General features: G+C 38.0%; 1 protein-coding gene across 11 annotated transcripts in view; it reads left to right on the plus strand.

Moving 5' to 3' along the window:
- Window positions 1-13,749, plus strand: part of PAM (peptidylglycine alpha-amidating monooxygenase) — a 324,625-nt gene that overhangs the window by 287,620 nt on the left and 23,256 nt on the right. For all 11 annotated transcript variants that reach the window (XM_019965490.2, XM_019965491.2, XM_019965492.2 and 8 more), the window contains 5 exons: window positions 6,915-7,031; window positions 8,845-8,917; window positions 10,087-10,297; window positions 10,761-10,961; window positions 13,522-13,637. In XM_019965490.2, coding sequence (XP_019821049.2) covers window positions 6,915-7,031; window positions 8,845-8,917; window positions 10,087-10,297; window positions 10,761-10,961; window positions 13,522-13,637 — 718 coding nt within the window. The remainder of the gene's footprint in view (window positions 1-6,914; window positions 7,032-8,844; window positions 8,918-10,086; window positions 10,298-10,760; window positions 10,962-13,521; window positions 13,638-13,749) is intronic.

Consider the following 13,749-nt stretch of genomic DNA (forward strand, 5'->3'; position numbering starts at 1 on the left):
ATACAGTGAACACTGAATTCAGCATTTTATTCCAATTATATTTCATGTTGCTAGATTTAGCATTGCTTCCATTTTTACAGATACTATTTTATTCTTAATTAACCAGAGAATGAGCTGTCCCTTCCAGCCTGGTATTAGGTCTGTTTGGTGAATTTGCCTTTCATATCTTCATACATATTGTTTATAAAGTTTGAATAGTTGACTGCTTGGTTTAACAAGTTTTGTCCTTAGAGATGTGGGCTTCTGGGAATCTCCCATTTGCCCCCCAGATAATTCATTCAGAAACCATCTCCTCAACAATGTTTTATGGAATCTTGCCAAGTTTTTTTTGTTTCAAAAGTCTGCTTCCTAACTTGCATAAAAAGCAGTTCAAGATTTGCCTCACTAGTCACCTGAAGTTTCAATTAAGATATCTGCTTGAGGTTCTGCTTCTGTATCTGCAAATTCTTTCATACCTTTAGAATTAATTAGACCTGGAAAATTGAACTTATTACCTTCACATCCAAGGGAAAATTGTAAGGAGTCCTACAAAGAGAACGTCCGTAGTCTGCCCTTCTGTCTTATATTGCTGTTTGCTGTTGTGCTCAAGCCAGTTTTTCAGTTTTATGCCACTTTCTCCGATTCTTCTTGGCTATGTGACTATTCTTCTGTCTCTTCTACATCTACAAATTAAATTTGATAACTGGAGGGGAGACTCTCCCAGTCCAGTAGGTTAATCCTAATAAGAAAAAAACATATGTTTTTGTGGACAGGACACCCAGGTTTCAAACTTGGTTTCTGTTTCCTAGCTCTGAGGCCCGTATCAAGACATTTGAGTTCAGTGCCTCTGTTCTCTAGTCCAAAAAAATGAAGGCTTTAAAATCTTCCTCCTTCTCTTGAGTAACAAAAGTCACTTTGTTAAGTAACACGTTCCCAGTGGCCTTACTGACCAAACAGAGCCTGGTGCTGTGATACCTAGTCTTTTGATATTTTCATCCTTATTTGGGATGTCTCTAATGCTGGGTCCATCAGGGCATAAGTGGTCACGCTGAGTTCTTTGTCTGCCCACCCTTTTTCCTCCTCATAGGGAATTTTTGCAATGTGTGTAAGAAGTAAATGTTTTAAACATAGTGTTAAATTATATTCCATTTAAAGTCTTTAGTCTTCGTATAGTATGTCTTTGCTTTCCTAACATTGAAGGTATGTTTCCCTTTATTTTCTCACTTGAAAACCTGTGGTCCTTTCTCCAACCTCTTAATTTATATAATTACAACATTATATTTTACTTCTGTCTTCAGTTGCTCTTATTTATTTTGCATTTCCCTTAATTTTGATTGATGGCACAGAAGTTTATTTTCTCTGTATTCTAAATTCTTTTGCGTGTGAATATAGCAATGCATTTCTTTTCAGCCTTATCTAAACTGTTTGATTAGCTGCTAATGTGCAAAATCATTAATGGGGGATTCAAACTGCTAAAATAAAGAACTGATGAATACCAGCCCGCAGGCCTCCATTCAGCCTTTTCCACTGAGTGCTTTTTCAGAGAAGCAAGCAGAGATCAGCAGTGCTCCAGGCACTGTGTGAAATGTGCAGGGTGTTATTATATTCTGTAAAAAGTTAAACGTGGTTGAAATAAAGACCTCTCTGCAGCATATAATGCAGGGTAGCTGCTTTGGAACACTAAATAAGCAGTTTGCTACAGCAACAGTGTATCCAGCTCTATAATCTGACATCCATTTGTGAACTGTTCAAGGGTTACTTTTCTTTGAATTACAAGAGAGTTTATAAATTACTTTATTTGGCAGATTTAATGTGAGTATGTGTGTTGTGTGTGTGTGTGTGTGTGTGTGTGACTTTTCCCATTTCAGAATAAAAAAAAAAAAAATGAACCATCAATTCCTTTTATTACTTGCCCTGTGTATCTACCAGGGGCCAGCTATTAGTTGTATGAAGCTCCAGCTATCCCAAGTGAAAGGATTAAGACTCATCAACCAATCTATTGAGTGACAGTGACTGAATATCCCTTGATGCTGCCAGTTTAAACATACAGACATCTGGTAAAGGGTATCACAGAAGATTTTCAATGAAATAGTTGAATCTATGGTGTTGTGGTTAATTCCTTTAAAGCTCTGGTGTCCCCAAGAATTCTAGAATGTTATTATTTGTTATTTATGTTACTGAAATAAATGAAAATACTCAAATGATGCTAATATCAGTAAATTTAAAAACTTGCCTAGTCACTGAGATCCTTAATGGATATGGGGGAAATATAGTAATATTATTATTAATAACCACAGAACTGCATTCCATAGGAAGAGTGGTTAGTTTGAAGCATTACAAAGAATGTCCTCTGTACATGCTAATGACATGGGGCTCATTTGTAATAATTAAAAAACCCTAAAAGATAAATGATATTACTAGTTGTTACATTGTGTATATATAAGATACTAAGAAAAAAAACTTGATAATTTAAGAGATCTGATATTTTCATACATCTAATATTTAATTATAAAAATCTGATTTATTTACTCCAAAATCTGATTTATTTACTCCATGGCTTACTTATATTGTTCCTTATTTTTCTTTTGGCTCTTTCATTTGCTATTTCACATTTGTTATAACATCACCAAAAAATGAATAATAAAAGAGTATGATCCTCAAATTAGTTAATTTTGCATTTTTCCCACCACTAGAAATTTGACATTTCTAGATTGTGAATATAGATGCCCACACACAATTTGGGTTTGTGACAGCAGAACATCAACTACTTGATAGATTTTTTTCTGTATTCATGAACAGTGTAGAACAGTTCCATTGATAAAGGATATTTTATGACATGTGCATTAGCTACATGTCATTTGATACGACTCACATAAGCAGTGAGTCTGGGTTTATTTATATTTTTCCTTGACATAGCTTGTTCTCTTGGAAGCCAAGCCCAGCATTACGGGTCCTTGACTTTGAGCTTACATGACTACCAGAGAATAATTTAAACTAGAATTTACATTTTTAGATACTTAAGTGTCTGGAAAAATAAACTAGAGCTATAAAAAAGCATAATTTAAGATAGAGGAATTCAGCATATGCCCCTGAAGGTGTTGGGTGGGGGAAATCTGCTTTCTCTCCATCAATAAGTTGTAAGAATGTTATTTCCTAAAATAGTGGGACCAGAGATTGAAGACTGATGGTGAATATTTAAGTGAATGACAAGACAGACCAAAGAATACTGCAACCTATTGCTTGGGGAAATCACGAACAAGTAAATATGTCAGGCTTCTCTTACAGTTTGCCATTTTGCAGATAAGAGATGTGGAATTAGGTATGCCAGGTTGCAGTTTTATCAGGATATACAGCAGGCAGTTGGACTGTCACTGTCATTAGCTGTCATTAGTGGGCCAGAACGCTGCATGTCACGTGGACAGCACTTGGTATGAATTGTGAGGACGTGGTAACTTTCCCTAGTACTGACTCCTAGGTGGAGAAGTAATACAGTAGTGTATTCCACGCCCAAGTAAATAAACTGTAAGAATAAATGAAAATTTTAGGAAATACCAAATGGAAAAGGGTGTCTAAATATAATCAGTGGATTTTCCCAATATCAGTATCCCGGTTATGATATTGTAGTATAGTTGTTCAGAAAGGTACCACTGAGGAAACCAGGCAAAGTGTACATAGAATCTCTCTCTGAGCCACCAGGGAAGCCCTATTATTTGTGTGTGTGTGTGTGTGTGTGTGAAGTCATGTCCAGCTCTCTGCAACCCCTGGAGGACTGTAGCCCTCCAGGCTCTTCTGGAGAATACCAGATTCTCCAGTATTCTGGAGAATACTCCAAGAATACTGAAATGGGTTGCCATTCCCTTCTCTAAGGATTATGTCTTGTGACTGCATGTAAATCTACAGTTATCTCAAATTTCTATTAAAAAAGTGAAAACAAATTTTAACTCCTTAAAGTCAGAGAAAACATAATTCTCACGTTGTTTAGATTACCATTATGCCATTAAAAATCGTGAAATGTTTCTGAATAATGAAGAATATGACTTCAGCCTTAAATAATGAATGAAGGGACTTCATCCTGCTATGTGCGTGCATACATGCTGAGTCACTTCAGTCTTGTCCAACTCTTTGCAAACCTATGGACTGTAGTCCACAGGCTCCTCTGTCCATGGGATTCTCCAGGTGAGAATACTGGAGTGGGTTGCCATGCCTTCCTCCAGGGGATCTTTCCAACCCAGGGATTGAACCCCTGTCTCCTGTACTTCCTGCATTGCAGGTGGATTGTTACCACTGAGCCACCAGGGAAGCCCTCATGCTACTACATATGAATGTAAAACTGTAGCATACTATGAGTGTTAGACATGCTGCACTTAAGTTATCCAGTATCCTAGACAAGTTGGAAAAAATTACCATTGATGGTTGAATTCAATAGCTTTGTTTTCTATGAGAATGGTTATGATTTTTAGTACAGAACGTCACATCAAAAAGAGACACATGTATATGAAATCTAGAAAAATGGTACTGATGAACTTATTTGCAGGGCAGCAGTGTAAACACAGACACAGAGACCAGACTGTGGGTGCCGCAGGGGGGCAGAGAGGATGGGACAAATTGAGGGAATAACATTGAAACATAGACATTGCCTGTGCTCAGTCCCTGTTATGTCCGACCCTTTGCAACCCCATGGCTGTAGCCCACCAGGCTCCTCTGTCCATGGGATTCTCCAGGCTAGAACACTGGAGTGGATTGCCTTGCCTTTCCTTATGGGATCTTCCCAACCCAGGGATTGAACCCAGGTCTCCCGCATTGCGGGCAGATTCTTTACCGCCTGAGCCACCAGGGAAGCCCAAGAATCCTGGAGTAGGTAGCCTATCCCTTCTTCAGGGAATCTTCCTGACCCAGGAATCGAACTAGGGTCTCCTGCTTTGCAGGCGGATTCTTTTCCAGCTGAGCTACCCAGGAAGCCCAAACTTACACATTACCATATGTAAAACATATGGCCAGAGGGACTTGCTGTGTGTCACAGGGAGCTCAACTCCATGCTCGGAGACAGCCTGGAGGGGTGGGATAGGGTGGGAGGTGGGAGGGAGGAGGTTCAAGAGGGAGCGGACATACGTATACCCATGGCAGATTCATTTTGATGTACGGCAGAAACCAACACAACATTGTAAAGCAATTATCCTCCAATTAAAAGTAAATAAAAATACATTCAGATAGAGGATAAACTGTTTGGTGTTTCCTAGTACTAAGAAAGAGTTACTTGTGTTTGCTCATTATTGGTGTCTCCTGATTTATTAATATCTTGCATATTCTTACATTGATTCTAACTAATAAAATTGTATGTTTTAATTTAATAATGATGTCATAATTGTCTTATAAAATATGCTTTGTTGGTGATGTTACTTCCATTTCATCAACTTATGTATTTTTTTTCTGCTATGTGGTTTTAACTACACATAATAGCATATGTAAGCAGTATTACTTAAGTTTTAGTTGACAAAGCTGAATCAATATTTTTTATTCAATTGAATGCATCATTAATAAGAACTACTTCAGGGACTTATTATTATCTTTCAGGGAAAGTATACCCAAAGACTGTGACAGTCAAGAAGCTCAAATAGTTATATGGTGTTTATTTTTAATGGCAAAAGAATATAATTTTGAAATTTTTGTTCTCCTACTGGGTCTCTGCATAAGTTCCATAAAAATACCAACCAACTAATCAATAGGAGTATGATAGAATTGAGCAGTCTGTCGCCTTCCAAATTAAAAATGTTTCTCCATAAATACTTAATGTTGTTCAGATTCTCTTTTTGCTTATATGGTTGAACTACAAAGCATTAGTAGTTTCTTTTTCACAACCTTGTCTTATTTTATAAAGGAAATTGTATTTATAGGAACATTTATTGATCTATACAGTGACTTCATCTGGCAAAATATATATATATATTTTATATTTTTATGCTCCCCACCCACAAACATGTCTCAACTATGTGCTAATCAGTTAGTTCTTTGCTCTTGAAATGTAAGTTGGCCTGTTGGTGCTTCATATATTTTTCTCTCTGTCACATAAGCTTAGATTGGAAGAACTTGTCTTTGTGATATATCACAAATAATTTTCGAATAGGAATCTAAATAGGTACAATGTCTGTGATAATTATCAATTTAAAGAACGATACTACTAATTCAGGTAGAAATATAAATATATATAAATGTTCACAATATTTTATAATAGCCTGGAAAGTATAGAGTTAAAAAGCAGAAACTGTCATTCATTTTAGTGTTTTTATTAATTATTACATAGATGTCCATTTTGTACTTACAGAAAAACTGTTGTATGGAGAAGGTTTTATGTCTCAAACACATTTTTGTTTCAAGAATCAGTTTTATATTTTTGAAATATTTTGGATGTTCTGTTCTGTGTCCTTGTAATGTGTGTTTGCATGTTGTACCTATAGCAAGTAAAATAGCAAACACAGTTTTGATCACTATGCTTCATCCTTCCGTTCACACTTTCCTTACCATTACACAGAAAGTTAAGTTATACCTCCATTTGTATTTTGAAAGAAAATAGTTACTGAATTTAAACATTTTGAGGAGCTTTTGAGAAAAAATTAGCTTCTTTAAGAGTTCTGGGCAGTGTTTCTCCACGTCTCATGGGCCGTGACTCACCTGGAGATCTGGAGAAAGTGTGGATTCAGATTTGGCGGGTTGGAAACCTTGCCTTCCCCCCTGACCTTGTCTTGTTCCTCAGGCGATGGTATTATATCTGTGATCCAAGATACTGAAGCATGAAGGGCAAAGAGTGCAGTCAGACACGTCTGAGCCCTTCTCTTGATTCCATGTTTAAAACCTCAAGTGAATGGGCTGCGTTTCTCAAGGTCGCTGATGTTTCTGATTGGCTTATTCCCATTCTAATGCCTTGTTTTTTTTTTTACTAGCTCTTTTGATAGCAAGTTTGTTTACCAGCAAAGAGGTCTTGGACCAATTGAAGAAGACACTATTCTTGTCATAGATCCAAATAATGCTGCAGTACTCCAGTCCAGTGGAAAAAATCTGTGAGTTAAATTGCATATGTTGTTATTAATGCTTGTGCTATTTGGTACAAAGTGTATCATTGGGTCTGGCCTTAGAAAGAGTATATTGTACAGCAGTGGTGAGAAAACACAGCTTAAGAAAGCAGGGGACTGATAGAGCCATCCTTTCATTTTCTAAAGAGGTGGTTTTAAACCCTGACTGAACATTAGAGTCATCTGGGAAGCTTCCAAAATTGAGATTCATATTTAGTCTGGGATGGGGCCCAGGTATCAAAATAGTAGTGTGAAAGCTCCCTCGGTGATTCTAATGGTAGTCAAGCGTCAGAGAAAATTGATACACATGGCTAATGAAGTGAGTTGCTGCTCAGCTAGATCTGAAGATTAAAAAAAATTTCTTAAGCGGAGAAGTTACATAACCAAACTCAGCAGCTAGTCACCATTAAGAAAAAAGGCTTCTCTCTTCCCATCTCAAAGTGAAGATTAAACAAATGTCATTTTCAACTTTCCATGGCATGCATAGTTAATTTGGCTTTGAAAGCTGCCCATTATTTGGTCTTATTCCTAGATTTGGCTTCTGGCAGCCAAAAAAAAGTTGGCTGATATTCATGGTCTTTGAAAGAAAGGGGCACCTGCTGACAGAGTGTCCTCGACCTTTGTGGCCTGGCAGCTTCGGGAGCTATACCCTACTTTATCTGCTTAGGCACAGGGAGAGCCAGCTTCTTTAAAAGGCTGGGAGCCATCCACTTTGAATACAGCTTATTATGGAGATGCTAACAGTTAGCTTTTTATAGGATCCTGAGATGGTGCGTCAAGGGCCGAGTTCTAATACCAGCCCCACCACTCATTGTGTTTGAACCTGTCTCTCCAGTACTCTGGCTATCAGTCCGAAGTGTTCTCATTCCAGATAGGCGTTAAAGAGGAAGGCAGAGCTGCTGCTACATCAGCGTGGCCGACAGTGGTGTGTCTGTGTTGAAAGCAAGTCATAACCCTCACATTCGGTGACCAAAAGGGAGATCTAGTTCAGTGTAGCAGTCAAGATCAAGGTGTTACCTTCTTGGCTCCTGAAAACAAAAATCTGTGATGCCAACACTTTGTACAGGCTAGAAGCTGACACATGTAGCTTGTGGATTGTCGGATTTGATCCCAAAAACATTAAGACATTGTCCATGTGTTTGTTAGTTCTGTCCTAGTTCCTTAAGCCTGTGAGTCTCTGTTTACATTAGTTTATGATTCTCTTATCCAGGTCATCCCAACTGACTTGTTAGATAGGTTAACCTTCTCTTACTATTATCTAGCATACCGCTTAACTTTGCTTAGCTGGTCACAGCCTGTCTGCTGGAAGGTGTTTTCTTTGCGTTTTACTGTCTTTAGTATTAATAATCACTCTTAAAGCTTTTCAGCCATATATTTAATATTAATACAATGCTATATTATTTTGCAGCATACTTGAAGTATTCAAACCATATAAATCCACATTTATATTTCTCTATATACTTTGTTTTATACACATTTCTTTATGATTTTAGAACTTGTTTTCAAATTGATATTATTTAATATACCATACTTTATAATAAATATTTGTAATTGATATGTATGCTTCATTTACATACTGTTAGAAGATTAGATACCAATTACATTTTTTCACAAGGCAGTCTCTATTAAAATGGGTATTTTGATTTGACAATTCATTTTGGCCTTTTCTAGAGTCATGCAGGTATACATTTATCAGTATATAAATTTATATTGCTGTTACAAATTAATTAGCAGAAAACTTTCTTCTCATGTGTACTTTGGGAGTAATTATATAATTAGGATGGTTATTTGTATTTTGCAGGTTTTACTTGCCACATGGCTTGAGTATAGATAAAGATGGAAATTATTGGGTCACAGACGTGGCGCTTCATCAGGTAATCTTCCATTTGGCATTTCAAATAGAAATTCCATTTGGTTATTCAAATAGAAGTTGGGCTTCCTCAGTGGCTCAGCAGTAAACAGGCTGCCTGCAACGCAGAAGATGCAAGAGACTCAGGTTTGATCCCTGGATCAGGAAGATCCCCTGGAGGAGGGCATGGCAACCCACTCCAGTGTTCTTGCCTGGAGACTCCCATGGACAGAGGAGCCTGGAGAGCTACAGTCCATGGGATCTACTGAGTGCGTACCCACGCGCATAGAAGTTAATGAGGCTGTGCTTTCAGAATGCTCTGGAGTTGTCTGGGTCTTTTTCTGTGACCCAGAAAGTTTATAACAAAAGAATGGAACGGCCAGGTCTGAAATGGTTCATTTAGCACTCAGTGCTCAGGAAAACTTGCCCATAAATGATCCAGTCACCCTCCCGTGTGGGGCTGGCAGGAACCTTAGGGCAAGAGGTGAAACTTCCCCCTACCGAATGTCTAGCTCCCCCGGCCTCCTTCTGAGCTTTCCGTATTTCTTTCCTCTGTCCCCAGGTCTTAGTTCTGTTTTATTACTTTATGTGTTTTATGTATTTTTCATACACCACCTTAATCTTCCATAAATCGAGACAAGGTCTCTAGTGCATACATGTTTATATGTAAAACAGCAGTTTTTTTGTTCTTTTTAAAGGAAGTTAATATTTCCGTCAGAGTGTAGTCATAATGTTTTATCCTTAAAGGATAAGCTCATGTTTAATACCCGTTTGATGAATAGGTGGGAAAGAACTAGGAAAACTAGGATAAGAAACTAGAACTCAGAAGGCACCGCTAGCCTTCAAGCATCATCTCAGTGAGCCGTTTATTGCCCTTGTATTGGCTGGGGCACACCGAACTGGTAGCTGAGGAAGAGGAAGTGGGGGAGGGTGGAACAGGGCATCCACGTGCTAGTCTCTGCTCGCCACCAGTGACCTGAAGAAACTTGGGCAGGTCCCTTAATCTCTGTGAGTCTCACTCATCAAATGAAGGAAGCAGACCAGATCATTTCCAGAGTCCCATCCAGTTCTGAAAAGTACCTGCTTGTAAATAGGTCTCTTGAGAGCTGACCCTCGAATTGCCTGAGTCAGGTAGGTGGGCGTCAATAAATAACCATGCAAAGTGAGTGAGGCTTTCGTTCTCTTTTTGAAAAGGTGTTCAAACTAGATCCAAAGAGTAAAGAAGGCCCTCTGCTAACCCTGGGAAGGAGCATGCAACCAGGCAGTGACCAGAATCACTTCTGTCAGCCCACCGATGTGGCTGTGGATCCAGACACCGGAACCATCTATGTGTCAGATGGCTACTGCAACAGTCGCCTTGTGCAGTTTTCACCAAGTGGAAAATTCATCACACAGTGGGGAGAAGGTACTCAGTTAGACTCTTTATCTCGGCTTCTCATTCTTGGCCAGCATCACAAGGAACAAGAGGCTGGCCATCCCTCCTTTGGGAGGGAATGAGCATGGCCATCCCATTCTTTGGGATGTAATTGTCCCTTGAGTGAGGAAAACAGGGCTTCCAAATGCATCCACCTGGTTGTACACTATCTCTTTCTCACTCACACACACACACACACACACACACACACACACACACACACTCTTAAGGAGGAAAGGAATGCTTCTACCCAAAAGCTTTAAACTTTATCCAAACAGGGAGAAAATCTGTCATGTATTCATGGGCAAAGATACTAACTGCTTTACCTTATTTTTCCCCTGGTTCCAGATATTTAGTGGCTTACTATAGTGAATTTTGAAGTTTAGGAGACTTCAGAGTCAAAGTTTGGGTGATTTTACACATTGTAAGTCTGAGTTTTTTCTTCATTCTGTAGCGTCTCTAGAGAGCAGTCCTAAACCAGGCCAGTTCAGAGTTCCTCACAGCTTGGCCCTGGTGCCTCCCCTGGGCCAGCTGTGTGTGGCAGACCGGGAAAACGGTCGGATCCAGTGTTTCAAAACCGACACCAAAGAATTTGTGCGCGAGATTAAGCACCCATCGTTTGGAAGAAATGTGTTTGCAATTTCATACATACCAGGTATTTCATTTTTATTTTCTGTGTTTTTTCATACTGCTTTCCATCCTTAAAAAGTGTCTGTATGATCTTCATATGCTCTTACGGTAAACCATTTTAAGCTCAAGCACCACTGTTCTTTATACAGAAATAATGAACTCAAAGGATTTAGCAGCTGTTTGTGATGGATTAAAAAAGCATTCCCTTATATTTTTATTTTTTGTTAATTTTGATCATTTGCTCTAGTTATTAAATGATTAATATTTTGTCTTCATACATCGTCAACAGATGGTGTATGTTGATAAAGTCAGTATTCAAAATACTTCTGCTTCACATTTTTTTAAAGAGTGATGGCCAATTTTTTAAAGATAAATAGGTGAAGTAAGTAGGGGCTTATGTGTCAGGAGAAATGATCAGTGAAATCTGTAGTTTTTTCTCATTTTCAAAATAGATTTTCTTGACTTAAAGAAAACCAGAAAAATAATTCAAACTTACAAAATAGGGTTTATTTAATTCATATTTTAAAAACAGCATTTCTTTATATCATGAATGCTGAACAATTGAAAATATATTTCTAGAATTTATATATGATTTTTGCAATACATTCAATAAATACATCTATACATGTATTAAAGATGCATTACTACATAGTTATCACAATAATATTTCTATTTCTCATGCTATTGAAGTTGCATATGGCTGCTCTCAGGGTTTCCTTGGTGGCTCAGGTAGTGAAGAATCTGTCTGCAATGCAGGAAACGAGTTCAATCCCTGGGTCAGGAAGATTCCTAGAGAAGGAAATGGCAACCCACTCCAGCATTCTTGCCTGGAGAATTCCATGGACAGAGGAGTCTGGCCGGCTACTGCTCATGGGTTCTCAAAGAGTTGGACACAACTGAACAACTAACACACACATGGCTAATATCTTCTCGGGCAGCCCCCAGTTTATGTAAGACACGGAATAAAGGGACTCAAGGGACTGAAACAGGAACACATTGGCTTCCCTAAGGAATAAGTAATTAAAAAGTAATAAAAGACTCATTAATGTTAATGAAAGATAAATTCTCGTGTTGGTTTTTACCTCCTATTTAAAGAATAAGTTTGGCAAGACCATTTACTTAATCAACAAAGGACCATATAGTCAAAGCTATGGTCTTTCCATTAGTCACATATGGATGTGAGAGTTGGACCATAAAGAAGGCTGAGCACTGAAGAATTGATGCTTTTGAACTGTGGTGTTGGAGAATACTCTTGCGAGTCTCTTGGATTGCAAGGAGATCAAACCAGTCTATCCTGAAGAAAATCAATCCTGAGTATCCATTGGAGGGACTGATGCTGAGGCTGAAGCTCCAGTACTTTGGCCACCTGTGACGCGAAGAACTGACTCACTGGAAAACACCCTGATGGTAGGAGAGATTGAAGGCAGGAAGAGAAAGGGATGATATAGGATGAGATTGTTGGATGGCATCACCAACTCAATGGACATGAGTTTGAGAAAGCTCCGGGAGATGGTGAAGGACAGGGAAGCCTGGAGTACTACAGTCCATGGGGTCACAGAGTTGGACATGACTGAGAGACTGAGCAACAACAAATTTACTTAAGAAAGAGGGTGATCAAGTTCATAGTGAATAAAAATAAATCAAATATGAGAAGAAAAACATTAGGAGAAAAGAGAGGAAATCTGGTTAAAAAGAGAATCTCAGCAAAAGACAAAGTGCATTATAATTGGAATTCTCTCTACAATGTTACACAGTAGTAACTGATGTTAATAGTGGTGATATTTTTTAGTATAATGTGGTAAAGAACCCTATCCTGAAATCCTTAAATAAGATGAAAAAACTTCCAATACAGGTTTAGTATTCTGTATATTTTATTGTTTTAATTCTTTAAAATATAATATTCAATCATCTGCAGTACTAATCAAAGCATCACAGTTTCCATTTTTTTGGATAAACACTACTAAACTAAGAAATATGATTTACTGCAAAGAGTATTCATTGAATTAGTATAAACATTGGTCTAATTTTTTTAGTTAGAAAAAAATGTCTTTGATAATCTGAAATATGCATCTCACATTTCCAAGGGGTAGTTGTTTAAAATCAGATCATTCTTCTATTTATACTATAACTTCACTTTCTTTGCCTATTTTTCTCTGATTCTACTTGTAGCTATCATAGATGTTAACATATTTTTTTAAAAGATCTGATACCCTAAAATGATTGCTTTCAATAACCTGACTTTTCCCATAACCTGTTTAGTATATCTACATATATATTCCTCTACCTGTGTCATCTCCTCTATAACTGTGGATTACTGATTTCATAACTGGATTACTGATTTCTACTGGCTTCCTCAGTGGGACAGGCCTTGCGGTTCTTGGTTTTCCTATTACAAGGTTAGCCTCCTAACCTGTCTGTTCCTGATCTTATTACTCAGAGACATCTACTAAGTATTCTGTTTTACACGTTTGTTGCCAAATGTAGGGTTGACCCTATGTTTCTTGTTTGTGCCCTATGCACACATGTGTTTAAAAGCCAGTCTTACGCATATTTTAAAGGAAGGTTAACTGGATATGTTGTCACAGGTTTGCTCTTTGCGGTGAATGGAAAGCCTTACTTTGAGGACCAAGAACCCGTGCAAGGATTTGTGATGAACTTTTCCAGCGGGGAAATTATCGATGTCTTCAAGCCAGTGCGCAAGGTATTCCCATTCGTTAACTATGTATCAGTTTTCTTGAGGATAAAACTAAAATGTGAATCTTGGAACTCAATTTATACTTCAGTCATTTTTTTTAAATTTAAAGGTGACGTGG

This window comes from Bos indicus, chromosome 7 (assembly GCF_029378745.1).
Source record: "Bos indicus isolate NIAB-ARS_2022 breed Sahiwal x Tharparkar chromosome 7, NIAB-ARS_B.indTharparkar_mat_pri_1.0, whole genome shotgun sequence".
Lineage (NCBI taxonomy): Eukaryota > Metazoa > Chordata > Mammalia > Artiodactyla > Bovidae > Bos > Bos indicus.